This window comes from Octopus bimaculoides, chromosome 3, assembly GCF_046866305.1.
Source record: "Octopus bimaculoides isolate indiv1 chromosome 3, ASM4686630v1, whole genome shotgun sequence".
In the NCBI taxonomy this organism is placed as follows: domain Eukaryota; kingdom Metazoa; phylum Mollusca; class Cephalopoda; order Octopoda; family Octopodidae; genus Octopus; species Octopus bimaculoides.
In genome coordinates this window covers 74569542-74589931 of record NC_142930.1, presented here as the reverse complement: position 1 = coordinate 74589931, position 20390 = coordinate 74569542, and the positions used below count along the sequence as shown (strand labels likewise).

Here is a 20390-nt window from a genome sequence, read left to right as displayed (position 1 = left end):
CAGTACCTAGGGTAGTCTCAGGTGGATTGATATCAAAAGGGTTAGATTATTAAATGTCCACTGGATAGAAGTACTTCCTCTACCTTTAGTCTCAGTAGTAGGATTAACAGTGTTTGGTCATGCATTTAAAGTTGATTAAAAAGACACCAACTAATTTTATTGATCTCAGAGAATGGTAATAGAGTTTAACCCTTTAGTATTCAGATTAATCTGTTAAATGTTATACTTATTTATTCACATTGTTTTGATTTAATCATGCATTATTATATAGATAAAAGATTTTGATCTTGTGGTTGTTTATTTTTAGAATGACATTGTAAGTTAGGTATGGGAGGCTATATCTGGCTGGTTTGAACATAAAACAGATAGAATATTTGGGCCAGATATTACTGTTTTAAAAGTTAAAGGATTAAAAAGCAAAGTCAATTCTTGTGGAATTTGAATTTAAGACTAAATACAGCAAAGTATTTAATCCAGAACTTTGTTTCTGCTACTCTATAGCTCTTAATAATTTCTTACATTAAGGTAGCAGCAAGCTGGCAGTATTTTGCCCATCTTTACATTCTGAGTTCAAGTTTTGCTGAGGTCATCTTTGCCTTTCATCTCTTTCATTGAGGTTGATAAAATAAGTACCAGTTGAGCTCTGGGGATGATGTAATCGACTTACCCCAACCCATGAAATTGCTGGCCTTGTGCCAAAATTTGAAAGTAATTTCTTACAATTTCTTACAATTGTCATAGTGGGAACAGGGTGGGGAGCACAGTTAATTAAATTGATACTAGTTCTTGACTGGTGTATATTTTATTGACCATAGCAGGAGGAATGAAAAAGACAACCTCCGGTAGTATTTGAACACAATGCAAAGAAACAACTAAATTCTACTAGGCATTTTGTATGTCACTTTTGATTTTGCTATCCACCAACCTTAAATCTTATTATAGTCCAACCCATGCTAGCATGGAAAACAAGTTAAATGATGATGACTATGTGTTTATATGCATTTATGTAAGAGAAACTTCCCCTTCATTCACCTTCTTTCAGCAAGTTAAACTATAGCAATTTTGATGAGTAATAATTTTAAGAAATAAACAAACCTCAACATACCAAAACACAGGACTGAACCAGGGATGTTTAGGTCTTTAATCTTATGCTCTTCTGTTTGAACTATTCTCACTATCTGCAAATGGTCTCCTGATTTGAACTGATATATATTTGTTCTAATTAAAATGATAATATTTTAGTAATGTTACCTAAACGAAATATATGAAGTAATGTGCAGATGAAATCATTCCAGTGAATTTTTATACAATTTTACATTTTTTTTACATGTTTTAAATTTGTCTGAAATCTATAGATCTATATAAGTGATGGAACCAACAGTATTTTTACTAACACTCATCTTAATGCAAAGCACCATCAGGTTTGGTAAATACAGACTACAATTTAGTTATCACTCAATCTGCTGAAAATAGCAGCCAAAAGTCTTCCAAATTACAATTCTAAATATAGGCTACAGTGACTGATATAATTCTTGATGTATGTATGGCAAGAATCTCAACTGGAACATCTTTCATCATCATTTTTTTAAGTACAACTGATCTGGAACTACACCATAACACCAAAGTTTACCTTCAGCTCAAAACAGTGGGCTTTCTGTTGATATGTGAACTGCTAGATATAGCAGCCAAATTTCCCTAAAATTGTGCCATACCATCTTATATTAGAAAAGGATATGTTTGAAAGTGTTGTCCCATATATGCAAGTGTTGTCCCATATATGGTATCTGTCAGTCATGTAGACTATGGTGAGCATCTAGATCAAGAGCAAATTTTGTAATGACTATGAGTTCCAATCTTCAATGTACAATCTCGGTCACAGATATTATATAATATATCCTTATTCCAATGATGGACAGAAAACCACTTGGAAGGCAGTTTTCCTATTACAATTTGATAATGCTTTAAAACTTTTGATGTTATTTTATTAGTGTGAAGTGTACTATTGCCTATTATTAGATTTGTACATACACACATGCAAGTTATATACAAATATTGTTTTGAAGATGGCTGTTTTATTGTTACTCAAAATACAAAACATGTATTTCAGAAACCAAAAAGTCAAATCAGACACTGTCCAGTCAAAAATGAAATTGTGTTGGATATTGTTTCTCTTATGCAAAAGTATGTATTACAAAACAGTTTCAAAAATTTATTTATTGCTGATATGTTATTATATTTTATTGAAAGTGAATGCAAGCATCACAACATAGAAATTATCATTAATTGCAGTGCTTTTCTAGTTTGGCTATAAGTGTAGAGTCAATTGATAATGTAGATGGTCATATTTTCAAAAGTGGTCCAGAATGTCAAAAATAATATTAGAATAGTACTCCATAAGAGGGTATATTTAGGCTGTGTAAAAACAAAGCTTCTGGTGGAAGTTCTGTATTGCACTAAACAACTGGGATTTGGGTGAGACTAGAGGCATCCAATATATGTATAGATGAAAGTTGGTCATCAGAAAGGGAAACCTTTGATTGAAATTAGACTTCCTCTTCATCTTCTATATGTGCAGATCTCTTCTAATGTGACAAATCTGCTCAGTCCAGTGATTAGTCTTAATGACATTCCCTCACCTGTTTCTAAAACTTGCTTCTAATTCTTCCTTTGACTTTCCAGACTATGTAACCTCCCACTATCCAAACATATTTATTTATCTAAAAATATGAAAGCACCCTGTTATATATTTTTACTGATGGCGCCATCTTTTGTTTCCCTGCTTACAATCACAGATTAAGATTTTTCAATTACCTAATGCATTTTCTTCCCTTAGCATGAACTTGTATCATATTCTTCAATGCCTACAAGACTCAGATCTATCTCTATATCTTAGGTCATTAGCTGAACAGTATCAAGTCAATTTCGTGTATTTTCTGTTTCTTAATTCAATACCCAATATTTTGTTCTGATTTGCTGTTTTAAGAGTTGTCTCAGTACCCCAAAAAGGAACTAAGAGCTAACTTTTGGAGCTAGATAATTTCCTTAAAAATAAAATTGCTAGGGAAAATTGTATTTTGTAAGTAGAACTTGCTATTGGGGATTACTTAAAAAATTTTGGGAATTGGTTGAGAAATCTATTTAAATAAATTGTTGGTTCTAATGAAGTTTTGTTTTTTAATTCAAAACTTTTTTTTACCAGGATTAGAATTAGGATTAGAGTATAGCCAGTATCACTTTGGACCAAGATGCTTTTACTCTGGACCCATCTGAATCTTGATATTAACTTGATGTGACAGAGATCAGTATTGTCACTTCTAGTTATCATGCAGACATGTATGAAGAACAATATATAATCACATCTTGAAATATATTTCAAATAATTCAATTTCTGTGAAGTGTTTATGATGTATTTGTTTTATTTCTCCTAACAGGCTCTTATATGAATGGTAATGCTGAGATGATTTCATATGTTCACATGCTGATCTGTATAGTACACTATGTTGCTACACAAACTACTGCTGACATGTTGAATTCTCCTTATGGTAGGTATAAACCTACACACATTCATTCTTTCTCTCACACACACACAGTGTAATAGTTAATACATACATTTTATATATATATATATATATATATATATATATATATACACATGTATATATATATTGGAATAGTTGTTCTTGAAGCACACATAAAGGTATATACAGGGTGGCATATGAAAAGTACCCCAAGTTCTGTAGCATAGTGTAAATACAGAAATAAATTTACTCGTTTGCTCTTATCATCCACTTTTAATTGCTGTACACATGTGAAATGATATGGCTTCAATTTTAGACTTTGGCATGTAGTGTATCTGAGGTTACTCAGCCTCACAGAGCCCCTAATGTTTGAAGCTAATCTCTGAGCAGGAGTGAAACTCAGTATTGTATGTTAACAATAACATGGTCATCAATGAAACAGTTCTCCAACTGCTTACAACATTGAACTGTAAATAGGTGCCCCATGTTACTTAGCATTACAGCTAAGAGATGAGTTTATTGTCTTTATAATAAACATGTGTAAACTGGTGACTAAATATAAATACACACACACACGGACTACATATGTAATGGATGCACACAGGAGTGATTTCACAATTTTTATGATATTTTACGAACAATGAATCCCACCATAATGCCTATTTCTTACAGACAACATGAGGTGGCCTAATGTACTAAAAATAGCAGATAAATTTTCCTCAAACCACTTCTCCTATGAAAGAAAGGATATGTTTGAATAATGAGATAAGAGATATTATATCTGAATAAAAAAATGAAATGGTCATTCCTTGAACTCATTTGATCATAGATCTGCTGTATCACCACTGACGTGGAGATAAACAACTAGATACACAATATATTATATACTAGCTGCACTACGTACATGTTATAACACTCTACACATTTACACATTATTGCTAGAATACTTTTATTTGTGGGCTTACAAGTCTCAGAGAAACAACACAACTACTATTACTCCTAAAAAGATAAATGTAAAGACTCTCTTTGGTCACGAATGACCATGGGATTGCACCTAAAAAGTTTGCCTCTGAGGCACAAGGTTGTTTATGGAAGGCCAGCAGTTACCCATGAATACCAGTCTCCCTTCTCCATGCCACTGATGTTGTCCAAGGGAAAGGCAAAGTCAAAACTCATTTCTACTGCTAAGTGAACTGAAGCAATGTAAAATAAAGTGTGTTGCTCAATAACACTACACACAGCCCATTTCAGGAATTGAACTCACAATCTCATGATTATAAGCCCGACACTCTAACCACTGAGCCAGTCACCACTGTATAACACTTTCTTCATTAAAGTTACATTTTTGTTGTGCCAAAATGAACTAATATTTTTTATATCTTTTACTTGTTTTAGTCTTTAGACTGTGGCCATGCTGGGGTGCCACCTTGAAGAATTTTTATTTGAATCATCCCCAGTACTTATTTTTTTTTTTAAGTATGGTATTTATTCTACCATCTCTTTTGCTGAACCTCATAAGTTCTTGAATTAGTGGGTGCAGAGTCTTGTACAAACATGACTTGACTTACATCATAATGCTTCCTAATCCAAGGCAACAAAACTTCTAAGATTTTGAGATACTCTGCTGTGATGATTTTAAGACCCGCTTCAATAAAATGAGGAGGCATCAATTTCCCATCACTTGCAACTGCTCCAAAGACGATTATGAAAGGCGGATTCTTGCTATGCATAGATGAAGGAACTTGGGAAGGGTCATATGCTATCACTTGTGAGTTCTGACGGTTTGCAACTTCATCTACTATGAACTTCTTTTCATCCATAAACATGTGGATGTCTTTGCTACGATGTTTCAGATGACTAAGAAGTTTTGGACTTCTTTCTGCTCAAATGGCTTTAGAGTGGGTAGTTAAGATGTTATGGTGTCTCCTCACATACAATTTCATATGGAGGTCTTGTTTCACAGCCCTAGAAATGGTCATTTTACTGATTCCTCAATCTTGAGCCAACTTAGCCATTGATTTTGATGGGTTTGACTCAATTGGTCTTTGAAGTCCTGTTAACTTTCGAGGTGAGCTTTTTCAGTTACTACAAGGACTGTGAGGCTTTCTCTGAACATCCTGATTTTTCTTCAAATTGGCTACAACTCTAAAAACAGTAGATTTAGCATACTTTGTGGCTCTAACAATCGCCCCAGCGCTTTTGCTGGCACGGAATAATTCAGCAATTACACTTCTGGCACATAAAAAGTACCATCCAAACGTGGTCGATGCCAGCCCTCTCTGGCTCCTGTGCCAGTGGCACATAAAAGCACCATCCAAACGTGGTCGTGGTCATTGGTTTCTGATTTATATTAGCAAATTATTTTATTTGCTAATATAAGTCAGAAACCAATGGTTTAGGAGCTAGATGGTAAATGTTTTTATTTTTCATTTCTTTCGAAATTTTATCCCTAACAGTGGTTTCGAACTTAGCTGTTCTTTCTAGCATGAGAGAATCCTATGATGGATATCTCTTATGTGTTAAAATGTACATTGTATTGATATACATATATATATATATATATATATATATATACGATGGGCTTCTTTCAGTTTCTATCTGCCAAATCCACTCACAGGCTTTGGTGGTTGGCCTGAGGCTATAGTAGAAGACACTTGCCCAAGTTGCTGTGAAGTGGGACTGAAACCAGAACCAAGTGGTTGGGAAGCAAACTTCTTATCACACAGCTACTCCTCTGTCCATTTCTTTTTGCCATTAGTATATAGTCTTGTCATAAATTGTGTGTTGGAGGGTGGTGTTGGAGGGTGGTGGTGGAAAAACGTAGAAATATGAATTTATGTAATAAAAATACTCATTGAGAATTATTTTTGTTTTCCAGATGAACTTCAGAAATCTAGCACTGACCCCAACTCTACAGAAATGCTCTCACAGTTAGCTGAAGACTTCCATACTAGCTATAAGGAGGTAAATAGTTCTTTGTTTATCTTTTGTCTTGAATTTTTTATTTGTTTCAGTTATCAGACTGTGGCCCTGCTGGGGAACCATCTTGAAAGGTTTCATCAAACAAATCAAACTTATTTTTTTAAGCCTAGTACATATTCTATCAGTTACTTTTGCGAAATTGCTAAGTTACAGAGATGTAAACAAACCAACACTGGTTGTCAGTTGGTGGTGGGGGACTAATACACACACACACACTCACTCACACGTGCTGGGCTTCTTTCTATTTCTGTCCACCATATCCACTCACAAGGCTTTGGTTGGCTTGGGGTCTACAGTAGAAGATAATTGTCCTGGGTGCCATGCTGTGGGACTGAACTCAAAACCATATAGTTGGGAAGCAATCCTCTTACTACACATGCTAGTTTATTTTTTAGTGTCTGGAATTTTCATTTTCAGTGTCTGAAATTTTTTTACTGTCAGAGTAAAAAAACCTGCAACAGCAACTGTCATAGATGTGTGACTGATTTGAACTGTTACTGGAAAACAAAATTGGTGAAAACAACTTGAGCAAGAAGAAAAACTTATCCAGATTGGCTTACAAAATAATTTCTGAATGAGCAAAAACCATATTCCACTCTCTCTGTCATAGTCAAGTAGTAGTAGGAAGGGCATCAAGTAAAAGCAAACAATCCCTCTCATGAAAGCATGGGAAAATACAACTAAAAATACTTACAATTCTTCTATTGGCATGTCCAGAAACATTAGAGGTATAAAGGGTAAAAAGCCCCTTTGGTCATGAATGACCATGGGGCTACACTTAGAAAGTTACCCTCTGAGGCATAAGTACAGGCAAAGTTGTTTGTGGAAGACCAGCAGTCACCCATGCATACCAACCTCCTCTCTCCATGCCACTGATGTTATCCAAGGGAAAGGCAGATATAGCTTGGCACCAGTGACATCACAACTCATTTCTACAGCTGAGTGAACTGGAGCAATGTGAAATAAAGTGTCTTGCTCAAGAAGACAACACACATATATAGATGACAGAATTGGTGCAGGTTATTATTGGTATTTATTTATCAAACTTGGAATGTTAAAAGACAATGTTGACTAAATACAAAATCCTTTGGAGGAAAAATAAACTGAAGTGAACAACAGGCAAATTGAAGCTCTTGCAACTTAGTATGAATACTTGCTGATCAGAACATTCATACACAAATACATCATCAACATCATTTTAATGTCCAATTGTTTTCCATGCTCACATGGATTGGACAGAATTTGTTGAGGTGGATTTTCTCCAGCCAAATGCCTTTCCTGTCACCAACCTTCACCTGTTACCTAGTGGGGTAATATTTCCCATGACCAGACAACATACAAGCTTACAACTGTCATGTGAGGATAAGGCAAAGAGACAGTAATGCTCCATCCACATACATATATGTGTATATGTATTTATACACACACACACATATATATACACACACCAAGCCTCTTTCAGTTTCCTTCTACTAAATCCACACACAAAGCTTATTTTGTCTGACACGCTGATTCTACTAAAGGTACAAAGCTTGAAATTTTGTGGGGAGGGGACTAGTTGATTTCACTGCTACTTAATTTATCGACACTGAAAGGCAAATTTGACCTCTGTGGCATTTAAGCTCAGAATGTAAAGATGGCAAAATGCAGGTGTGGCAACAATTCTGCCAGTTTGCTGCCTTGATGTTTTCTTTAATAATAATGACAACAGGCTGTTCCTGTTTTTTTTTTTGTTTTTTTTTTTTTAAATGTCACTGCAACTTTAATCTTTCCATTATGTTTAATTTGAAACCTTTCACATTAAATAGAGCAATTGTTGCTGTTATTTTGCTGATAAATTTTAATCATTTTATGAACCACTATAAATACTTAATTGATAAATTATAAATTTTTCATGTTCTCTTACAGCTTCAGCCTGTCCAGAAGGCGGTGGCACAGTTTGTCAATTCAATTGTATCTTATACCAATGGCAATTTAGATGTAAGTAGTTATATTTCAATAATATGTAGTTACTTAATACATCACATATTTTTACGGGGGGGGGGGTGCAGTCAATTAGATTGACCCCAGTATGCAACTGGTACTTAATTTATTCACCCCGAAAGGATGAAAGGCAAAGTCGACCTCGGCGGAATTTGAACTCAAGAACGTAAAGTCAGACGAAATACTGCTAAGCTTTTCGCCCGACGTGCTAATGTTTCTGCCAGCTCGCCACCTTACATCACGTGTATATTAATATATGAATGAATGTTTGAAAGATCTTCTGCCACCCCTTTTTTATGTATTATCGCCTATCCTCTCTTCTTTCATGACCCATTCCTATTTTCCTTACATTCTCCCAAACTTCTGCCAACCCATAGCCCTTTTTGTTTCCTAACTAATAATAATGCTTTTACTATATTTTATTTTATTTAACCATTGTTATAGGTTGATGAGATGGAGAAATTTTATCTGAAGTCTTACCAGGCTAGTGGAGATATAAATGAGCTTCTCTTCTTAGTCAATGATCCCATTGTTGTTACTTCAACTCCCATCAAACACAGAAAGCCATCACCTCGGTATGTCTCTTACATGAGTTGTTATTATTGTTATGGAGTATTCTGATAGCCCACAGAACAAAATGCATTTTTGTATGTTAGTTTTAGTGAAACCTTCTTATCCATGTGATAGCAGTTATGGACATCGCATCCTAAATCATAAGATGCAGTAAGGATATAGCTGTTATCTCACACTTTTTACTTTTTGGCATTTTTGTGGTTACTTTAATGTTATTGTAATTGTTGGTGTAGTTAATGCTATTGCAATTAAATGTGTCAGTTTTTTATTAGCCTCAACCAGGTCTGGTCAAGATGTCTTTTATTTAGACATATGTAAGACTACATTAGCCAACATGTGCTTCTGTTTTTAATATTATAGACAGAGATTTGTATGATGGGTGATAAGAGGAATGAGGACAAATGTATCAGGTGGGTTTGGTTTGCTTTGAGCAAATAGCACTTACTATTTTTCTAGCACTAAAATAGGCAAAGGGAAGGGACAGCATATCTGTAGGCCTGCCAGAGATTGTAATGTGTTGGTGAGTGAGTGTTTGCCTAACAATTAGATGACATTCTTTTAGATTCAGCTTAGAAATTTTGTATATGTGGAGCAACAGTGGGAGGTGTACTCTATAACGAGTTTTACTTCAACTTTGTAGAGGGTTGGCAGTTGGTCAAAGCTGAAACATCTGGTGCTGCATAGAAAAGCTAGGTTTTGGAATACAGTTTTAGCTGTATAGGCTGACCAAGATACTCTCATGAAATGTGACCAAATGAAATTTATTTTTCAACATAGTCCCCCTTGCAGTTCACATACTTCGTCCATTGGAGTTGCAGTGCTTGGATCCTATTGGTGAAGAAGTTTTCATTCTGTTGGTCAAAAAAGTCATCAACAGCAGATATGACGTCATCATCACTGTGATACTGGTTCCCAGCCAAATGTTTTTTCATGTTGAGGAACAATTAATAGTGAGATGGGGCCACATCAGGAGAAATGAAAGAGTGATCAACCAGTTCAAAACCGCAGTCATGGCTAGCAGCCATTGAAACTAAGGACTTGTGTGCTGGAGCATTACCCTGATAGAACAAAACCCCTTCCATCAGTTTTCCTGGGCGTTTGGTCTTGAAAGCTTTTTGTAGCTGCCTCAGCAAGTTGGCATAGTACTCTCCTTTGATGGTGTGGCCCTTTAGAAGATATTCAATAACACAATGCTTTCTGCATCCCAAAAAACAGAAACCATCACCTTCCCTACAGACCTACAGAGGAAATGACCTTGGTCTTTGAAGCAGATGAAGAGAGGTGTTTCCACTGCATGGATTGTCTCTTTGTCTCTGACTCAAAGTGATGACCCCAACACTCATCCTGCTAAGGAAACCAGCTGGATCTGCCTTTAACAATGTCAGATTTTCTCTTGATGTGATCAGCGTGGTCATTTTTGATCAGATGTCAGAAGACGTGGTACGCACCAAGCAATGACCTTTGTTAGGCCAACTACATTGTGCAGAATATTCTCAATTCCTCATGGGATATGCTAATAGCATTTACAGTCAGTTGCCTGTCATCCATTTCCATGTGGTGAACACAATATTTTCCTCTGGTAGCAGTTACAGGACATTCAAACCTTGGGTCTTCTTTAAGAATTTCCCTTCCCCCCCTAAGTTCAGCTGCCCACTTTTGGACTTGATAAAACTGGAATGTCATCCCCTAATGTAACAATCATGTCAGCATAAATGTCCTTGGTGGCTAAACACGTTTTCTGCAGGTACTTGATAACTTCGCAATGTCAACTTTAGTCACTACTGGTTACTTTTGAAGTGTTCTTTGAACAGTCAGGCATCAGTTTGCCTGGAAAGAAACAATGCACTTATTAATAAGAAGAGTTGAAATTAATACATGAAAAATTTCACAGCTTTAGCATCACTCCTTCATAGTCAGCCTATAAATTTTTTAGTATATCTTTGTATTTTGTTCAACATTACAGAGTGTGAGGTACAGGATTATTTTGTTGATATGTGCAGGGATTGTGTCATTGTGCTATTGAAAAAGACCTGTAGCCATGTTGCCAATATGTTTGTGAAATATTTGCTCATGCAAGTTTGGAATGAGATGTTTGGTGGTGTGTGGAAAAGTCATTGTGTTTGTGATTATTGTTGGTGTTATGAGCTCTCTTCGAGAATAGAAGTAACTGATGGAACATATAATTGTGGAGTTACTTCCTAGAAAGATCAAACTCTTGTGAGAGTGTCAGAACAACCACTGGACTACTCAGTCAAGTTGCTCATGCAACTAAAGGCTTTCACTATCCGCAATCACTTTCTTATCTGAATCACTTGAAAAGAAATATTTACTGAGCAAGTTTTTATATGCTACACTCTAGGGTGGATTTCAGTTACTATTCATATGAGAACATCATTTGTGTATGCAATGTTTGCAGTTGCGACAGGGTTATTAACAACACACCTGTGATGCATCAACTCTCTGTGGCATCCTCTGCATATAGAATAGGGGGTTAGGTCTTGGTCATGTTTGCTTGAAGGATTTGGAGTACAAAACCATCTTTTTGACTTAAAAGGTTTCCGAACCGACATATCAATAGATTCAGCCATTATTACAATATCATCAGCACAAAAGCATCATTAGAACAACTGTATTTTGAACTCACCTGACATACCTCCTTATATTGGTAGTAATTTTGCACAAACATTCTGTTCAACATTACGGAATATGAGATAAAGGATTGTTTCATTGATGTGTGCAATGATTGTCTCTTTGTGTTATTGAAAGAGATAAGATACTTGTGTTGCCATTGGAGAATGTTTTTGAAATATCAGCCCATGGATGCAGTGCAGGTTTGGAATGAGATGTGATGTTTGATGGTATATGAATAATAAACATACATTATTGACACAACTGTTACCACTCCAGTTACCTTATGTCTCACCAAAGCACACCTCTAGACATATATTCAGTTCTTCATCATGATCATAATCATCATCATCATCATTTAATGTCTGTTGTCCATGTTGGTATGGATTGGATGGTTTGACCAGAGTGGCACACTGAGGAGCTGCATCTTCCTAATGCCAACTACTTTACAGTGTGCTGGGTGCTTTTATGTGGCACTGCATAGGTACTTTTACATGGCATTGGCATGGGCACTCTTACAGGGCACCGCACAGATGCTTTTACATGCTTTACACCACCCAAGGGACTGGTCTTAACACTTCTGTACAGCAAGGTACTAGGCATCTTGGTCCTTTGTCATCTCACCTAAAAGATTCAGTGTCCTGAGGTCATTCTTCAGTACTTCAGCCCATGTCTTCTTAGCCCAAACAAGTCATTTACTAAGCATTTTTCCGTGATTGTTATGAATTATAATATCCTATCATTAATTCCTTTCTACAATAGTAAATGATAGATAAAAATATAGATATCTTATTTTGTGTTGAGTATGAAAATGCGGCATAATGTTGAATGACATTGATAGATGGATACTGTCTTTACCTAATATAAAACAACGCGTCTTAATCGTTGGACAGCCATGATCAATGGATTAAACGGCGAGCAGAATAAAGTTTGAATAAAAGCCTTCTTTGAATTGGTTTATGACAGTGATGTTAACATTTATGCAGTTATTATCCATTCTCATCATATATTTAATATTCTTGCATACAATGTCCAATTTTAAGTAATTTTCTTGTATCTATTTGCACTATTTCAAACACAGCATATACATAAATTGAATCAGTTAGGTCATTCCTCACTGGTATATGCATGTATCTCACAACATCTGTAAATATATATATATATTCCTTCTAACAATGCATAGAGAAAAATATCAAGAAATGTATGTCAAAATATTGTTTTCTATCTAACTTGGAATTTTACTTTTAATGCTAATTAAAATAATTTACTTTAATATTTCATTACTAAGGTAAAACTTTGAGACATCTTTGTATTTTTATTAAATTAATGCAGTAACTTTTCCAGTTATTCATAATATAATTTGTAAATATCATTGATGTTTTTAAAATTCTTTTGCAGACCTGAGGATTCAGTAGTTGCTCCACTCACACCAGTTCGGTAAGTGTTGTTAATGCAATCAACTAGCCCCCTCCCACAAAATTTCAGGCCTTGTACCTATTATTATTATTGACTGAGAGATCAATGCATGCAATCAAGGTCACACTAGGGTACAAATATACAAAACCCAATATGCCCATCATGACTACCTGTCTGATAAGGGTACACCAGACACATGCATCACATCCATATATACATGACATGGTATATCATATCAAGATAAGCAGCATATGACCTTGCAGGTGGGGCCCAGTTAGAATTTTCTTTGGGTCAAGTAGCCCATCCCGCTCAAAAGGTTGCTGAATAAGGTTTGTTTAAGGATGATGAATGAAACATCCATGTTTCCAGAAGTGAATTATTCAAACTCCAAAGAATTCCTCTCAACACATGGCTATGATGCTCCCCCACTACTGCTTGTGATCAGAAATGCACATATCATCAACCACCAAGGGACATACTCAACTGGTTATGGTCAAGCAACTGACAAGCAAATCTGGTATTTAGCAGAATATTTGCTGTAGCTCATCTTTTATACCAAGACAAAACATGTACACGATAACACTTCCAATCAGTTAAGATCAAAAGGCATGAGAGTCACATTACTGCTGTTGCTGCTGCTGCTGCTGTTGTTGTTATTGTTATTATTATTATTGCAGTGAGCTGGATGAAAAGCTTAGCAGTATTTCATCTGTTGCTATGTTCTGAGTTAAAATTCTGCCAAGGTTGACTTAGCCTTTCGTCCTTTTGGGGTCAGTAAATTAAGTACCAGTGAAACACGGGTCGATGTAATTGACCAGTTCCCTACCCCCAAATGTGAGGTCTTGTGCCTCTAGTAGAAAGGATTGTTATTATTATTGGTCATTGTATCTGCGAACCAAATGTGAAACCAATACAAGATTTGGCGTTAAATTATTGGAAACAACTTCACTCTTTATTTTACTTTTTGTTGTTGTTTAGCCCCCAGGTCAGTCCTGGTTGGGCAGACCTATGATCAAAGGCATTCCAGCCATAACCATCTCATCTTTTCTCAGATATAACATATATAGGACTATGTTATTTCATATGTATTTCCACTTCTGAAAATGGTAGAGTATGGTCTGAAAGAGATTTGGCTGCTATTTCTAGTTAGATGAGCAACTGCTGAGAAGAATCCTAGTTGGCTTCTTAACTGAATGAGTTGCCAGTTTAACCCTTTAGCATTTAAACCGACCATATCTGGCTAAAAGATTCTACTGGTTTTATGTTCAAACTAGCCAGATATGGCCTCTCACACCTACCCTAAAATGTCATTCTAAAAATATACAATCACATCATTGAAATCTCAAAGCTACAATGAATAAGCAAACATTACATTTGACAGAGTAATCAGAATGCTAAAGGGTTAATGTAACTTGGAGTTTTATTCTTTTTGATATTTGCTATAATACTTCTTATCAGTGATACCAACTTGCAATAGGGGAAAATATAATTTTCTAATTGCTTATTTTAGGTCAGCATTGACTGTTGTTCAACAGTTATGGAAAATCTTGGAAGAAATACCTGAGGACCCCAGGGAATTGCTGAAAGATTATATAGATGTGAGTATTTTAACTTTATTATGTAAGTGTAATGTTTAACCATTTATTCCCAGCATATTATTTTATTTAATACTACTCAAAAAATTAATATCTTAAAATTGTTTTTCGTTGAATTGTGTAGTATAAAGATTGTATAATTGTTTTGATAATATACAATTGTTTGAAACTGACCTTTCAATAATATATCATTATCATCATTGTCATCATTTCACATCTGTTTTCCATGCTAACATGGGTTGGATGGTTTGACATGGAGTGGCCAGCTGGGGGTGCTGTCCAGACTTCAATTGTCTGTTGTGGCATGGTTCCTATGTCTGGATGCCCTTCTTAACACCAACCACTTAACAGAGGGCGATGGGTGCTTTTTATGTCCCACTGGCATGGGTGCATTTATGCAGCATCGGCACAGATGCATTTACCTACAACACAGATCAATGTAATTGACTTATTCTCGCCATCAAAATTGCTGGCCTTTGTCAGATTATAAAAATCATTATTACTATTCAATACTTGCTTCTTGGTATTTCTCTTATGTATAATTTTTCTTATTTAATTTTTCTTTCAGAGTTCTAATGCCAGTATGGTCACATCTATTTCTGATAGAATTGAAAAATACAGGAAGATCTTTGAAAAATCTTTCACAGATGTAAAAGGTCAGGACTCAGACACCAAGCGGTTTGCTTCAGAGAGGTTTCAAATTATCGTCAAGCTCTATTTACATATATTCAATTCTCTTCTAATATCTGTAAGTATTTCTTCATCTTATTTTCTTACAAACATCTTGTATGAAATGTGAAGGTTTTTAATCAGTGTGCAAACATCAAGTCAAGAGAAAGACAACACCCAATGTGGCTTGGTGGTTAGGGTATTCTGCTCACAATCGTAAGGTCATGCGTTCAATTTCCAGCGACATGTTGTGTCCTTGAGTAAGTCACTTTATTTCATGTTGCTCCAGTCCACTCAACTGGAAAAAATGAGTAATACTTGTATTTCAAAGGGCTAACCTCGTCAAACTCTGTCATGCTGAATCTCCTTGAGAACTACATTAAGGGTACATTCGTTTACGGAGTGCTCAGCCACAATTTCACAAGCAGGTTGTTCCATTGAACAGATCAACTGGAACCCTCATTGTTGTAACCGATGAAGTGCCAGTTAAAGTTGTTTTGAAGAATATGATAGATATGGAAATTCAAAGCTTTGAACCCAGGAATAAACTTTACTTCAGTATTTCTCCATGTAATTTGTCTTGTATCAGTTTTCTAAAAATATGTGTAACACTCACCATGGACAAACAAAATTAGTATATAGCATTTAAATATTCAAAGGAGGTTTTAATCAAAACTGTATTGCAAGTGTTATTCACTTTTATGCCCCATTCTGAAGTCCCACACCACACCAAGTAAACTACATACATAGGGTAAAGGGTAAAGACCCCCTTCAGTCATGAATGACCATGGGATTGCGCCTAGAAAGTTACCCTTCCAGGCACAAATCCGGGCAAGGTTGTTTATGGAAGACCAGCAGTCACCCATGCATATCAGCCTCCCCTCCCCACACCACTGATGTTATCCAAGGGAAAAGCAAAGGCTGATACAGCTTGGCACCAGTGATTTTGCAACTCATTTCTACAGCTGAATGAACTGGAGCAATAAGAAATAAAGTGTTTTGCTCAAGAACACATCACACAGCCTGGTATGGGAATTGAACTCACTACCTAATGATTGTGAGTCCAGTGCTCTAACCACTGAGCCATGTGTCTTCAACTACACACATAAATAAGTAATATATTATGGATCTATGTATGTTTGTGTATGTACATATGTGTGAGTGTATATGTATATATTGTTTTTGTACATTTATATGTATGTATATATTTGTATACACATGTTTATATATCATCATCATCATCGTTTAACGTCTGCTTTCCATGCTTGCATGGGTTGGACGATTTGACTGAGGACTGGTGAAACCGGATGGCAACACCAGGCTCCAATCTAATTTGGCAGAGTTTCTACAGCTGGATGCCCTTCCTAACGCCAACCACTCAGAGAGTGTAGTGGGTGCTTTTACATGTCACCCGCACGAAAATGGCCACGCTCGAAATGGTGTCTTTTATGTGCCACGCGCACAAGCCAGTCCAGGGGCACTGGCAACGATCTCACTCGAAAATCCTACGGGAGCCAGTCAGGCGGTACTGGCAACGGCCACGCTCAAAATGGTGCATCTCATGTGCCACCCGCACAAGAGCCAGTCCAGGGGCACTGGCAACGATCTTACTTGGCTTGCCGGGTCTTCTCACGCACAGCACATTTCCAAAGGTCTCGGTCAGTAGTCATCGCCTCGGTGAGGCCCAATGTACGTAGGTCTTGCCTCACCACCTCAGCCCAGGTCTTCCTGGGCCTACCTCTTCCACGGGTTCCCTCAACTGTTAGGGTGTGGCACTTTTTCACGCAGCTATCCTCATCCATTCTCACCACATGTCCATACTAGCGCAATCGTCTCTCTTGCACACCACAACTGATGCTTCTAATGTTCAGCTTTTCTATCAAGATACTTACACTCTGACGGGTATTCACATTGACATTACACATCCAACGGAGCATACTGGCTTCATTCCTTGCGAGCTTACGTATGTCCTCAGCAGTTACAGCCCATGTTTCACTGCCATGTAGCATGGCTGTTCGTACGCATGCGTCATACAGTCTGCCTTTTACTCTGAGTGAGAGTCCCTTTGTCGTCAGCAGGGGTAAGAGCTCTCTAAACTTTGCCCAGGCTATTCTTATTCTAGCAGCTACACTTTCAGCGCCCCCCCCCCCACTACTAACTTGGTCGCCCAGATAGCGGAAGCTATCGACTACCTCTAGTTTTTCACCCTGGAATGAGATAGAAGTTGTTTCCTGTTTGTTTACAGTCTTTATTGCACCTGAACATCTGCCACAAACAAAAACTAACTTGCTAGTTAACCTGCCTTTGATGTTGCTGCACCTCTTATGTGTCCATAGCTTGCACCGGGTACATCTTATAGAGTTACTACCTACTCCTTTTCTACATACTGAGCAGGGCCATCTACCTGAAGGAGTTTGTGTTTTATCTACCTTCCTACTTATTAGGATTTTGGTTTTAGCTGGGTTGACTCTAAGGCCCTTCAATTCTAGACCTTGCTTGCACACCTGAAACGTCTCCTCTAGTTCTGATAGTGACTCCGCAATTAGGGCAAGGTCATCAGCATAGAGGAGCTCCCAGGGGCAACCTGTCTTGAACTCCTCTGTGATTGCCTGGAGGACTATGATAAATAAGAGGGGGCTGAGGACGGAACCTTGGTGGACCCCTACCTCTACCCGGAATTCATTGCTGTACTCATTTCCAACCCTCACCTTACTGGCAGCATCTCTGTACATGGCTTGCACAGCTCTCACTAACCATTCTTCTATCCCAAGTTTCCTCATTGACCACCAGATAAGGGCTCGGGGGACCCTGTCAAAGGCTTTCTCCATGTCAACGAAAGCCAGGTACAGAGGTTTATCCTTAGCTAGGTATTTCTCCTGCAGCTGTCTCACTAGAAATAAGGCATCAGTAGTGCTTTTACCTGGCACGAACCCAAACTGCATCTCATCTAAATTGATTCGCTCCCTAATTAGTTGGGCTATGACCCTCTCTGTAACTTTCATAACCTGATCTAACAGCTTGATGCCTCTGTAATTATTTGTATCTAAAGCGTCACCTTTACCTTTGTAGCAGTTGACTATGATGCTGCTACACCAGTCATTGGGTATGACTCCTTCGTGTATCACCTGGTTCGTAATACGGGTGACTAGGCTATAGCCAACACTGCCAGATATTTTGAGCATTTCTGCAGTGATTCCTGATGGGCAGGGGGCTTTCCCGGTCTTCATACTCTTAATTGCTTTATCTACCCCAGTACTATCAACTCGGATAGCTGGTCCCTCTATTGGGTCGACATACGGCAGGCTCTCTTCCTCCCATATATATATGTGTGTGTGATATATTTTTTCAGGAACAGCGACGTGTTGGAAGAGCTTCTCTAGTGACTATGTTCCGTAGTGATGATCTCCACAAAGCTTTGATGGCATGTAGTGCAGAAGTAATCCTGATGACTTACAATGTTTCCTGTAGGTATTCTTCTCTGTTAAACTCATTTGAACTTTCAGTTAATGCTTTAACTGTGAAATTAAATTTCATGATTATTTCACTAATGATGTTAAATACCGACCAAAAAATAGAATTGTTATTTTCTGCAAGTCACATTAGCTCATAATAAACTTATATATTTCAACAAAAAGTAGTTTTTGAATATGATATTCCTGCTGTTAAGGGTAACGAAATTTTGAGCAGATATACCTGATTTCTGCAGCAAAGCGTTAAGATTATTTTAACGCTTTCAGTGTCAAGTAGTTATTATTAGACTGCAGCCATGCTGGGGCACCACCTTGAAGAATTTTAGTTGAATGAATCAACCTCAGTACTTCTTTTTTTAAGCTTAGAATTCATTGTATCAGTTTCTTTTGCCGAACTGCTGTTACGGGGATGTAAACAAACCAACATCAGTTGTCAAGCGGTGGTGTGGACAAACAAACATAAAGACATGCATGCGTGCACACACACATACACACATGACAGGCTTCTTTCAGTTTTTCCATTACTAAATCCACTCTCAAAGATTTGCTCGGCCTGAGACTATAGTAGAAGATACTTGCCCAAGGTGCAATGCAGTGGGACTGAACCTGGAGCCATGTGGTTCAGAAGCATACTTTATACCACACAGCCACACCTGTGCCTGTAGTCAATGTCAATCTTTTATTCTCCACTTTTTGTATACTTGAACACATTCTACTGAATTTTAGTAAAATATTGTAGCTTCATAGTAATTCAGTAAAATTCACAGACAACATCTGCTGTAAACAAAGACTTACATATTTATTCTTAATCTGTTCCAGCAAATTTGAATGTGTTATGAACAAATTGACTTAAAATTGAATGTTTGGTTGATGTTATCAATAATGATTTAGACTTTTTTTCCCCTTATAATTATTAGTGGCCTTGGTTGATATTATCAATAATGTTTCATTTTGAATTTGTCTAGTGAACAACGTTGAATCTCAGAACATCCAGCCTGATTTTGTCTTCCCTTGGGTATTGAAAGTGTTTGATCTAGAGGCATTTTGTTTATTTTTGGTGCTTGAATCTGTCTTAAAATTAGAAAATAAACTACCAGGAGAAATTTGCAGGGTAAGTTTTGCTATCTACTTGTGGATATGTTTCAGTTGCTGTGTGTTGACTTTTAGTTTTCAATGTGTAAGAATATATCTCTGCTATGCACATATTCTAGATGAAATCAGACAAAAGATTCACTCTCTAGTATAATAAGCCAAACTATTTCATCTACTGTGTCCTCTCTATATATCTCCTATCACTACTACAAATATATGTGTTTTTTTTCTGTTTGCCAGATATAGATACTCTCTTGTCATATACATACAAAGTATACATGATCCTTCTATCAATCCTTAGATCTTTACTAAATACTTTTTCAGTATCACATATCATTGGAGTTCTATCAATGGTCAAGTTGGAAAGCAAACTTCTTACTGCACAGCCATGCCTACACCTATATCTGTATTTAAAAAAAAAAATATTTAAGTTTTATTAACAGTTAATAAGTTTTATTAACAGG

At 36.8% G+C, this 20390-nt stretch overlaps 1 protein-coding gene and 1 pseudogene across 6 annotated transcripts in view; one reads left to right on the top strand and one right to left on the bottom strand.

Annotated features, from left to right (window-relative positions):
* The window catches only part of LOC106877521 (retinoblastoma-associated protein), an 85945-nt gene that overhangs the window by 31334 nt on the left and 34221 nt on the right, over nt 1-20390 (top strand). For all 6 annotated transcript variants that reach the window (XM_052966334.2, XM_052966330.2, XM_089349228.1 and 3 more), the window contains exons 8-17: nt 2108-2181; nt 3432-3542; nt 6397-6482; nt 8409-8480; nt 8928-9058; nt 13083-13121; nt 14611-14698; nt 15264-15443; nt 18714-18828; nt 19800-19945. In XM_052966334.2, coding sequence (XP_052822294.1) covers nt 2108-2181; nt 3432-3542; nt 6397-6482; nt 8409-8480; nt 8928-9058; nt 13083-13121; nt 14611-14698; nt 15264-15443; nt 18714-18828; nt 19800-19945 — 1042 coding nt within the window. The remainder of the gene's footprint in view (nt 1-2107; nt 2182-3431; nt 3543-6396; nt 6483-8408; nt 8481-8927; nt 9059-13082; nt 13122-14610; nt 14699-15263; nt 15444-18713; nt 18829-19799; nt 19946-20390) is intronic.
* On the bottom strand, nt 4861-5821 carry LOC149136590 (uncharacterized; annotated as a pseudogene).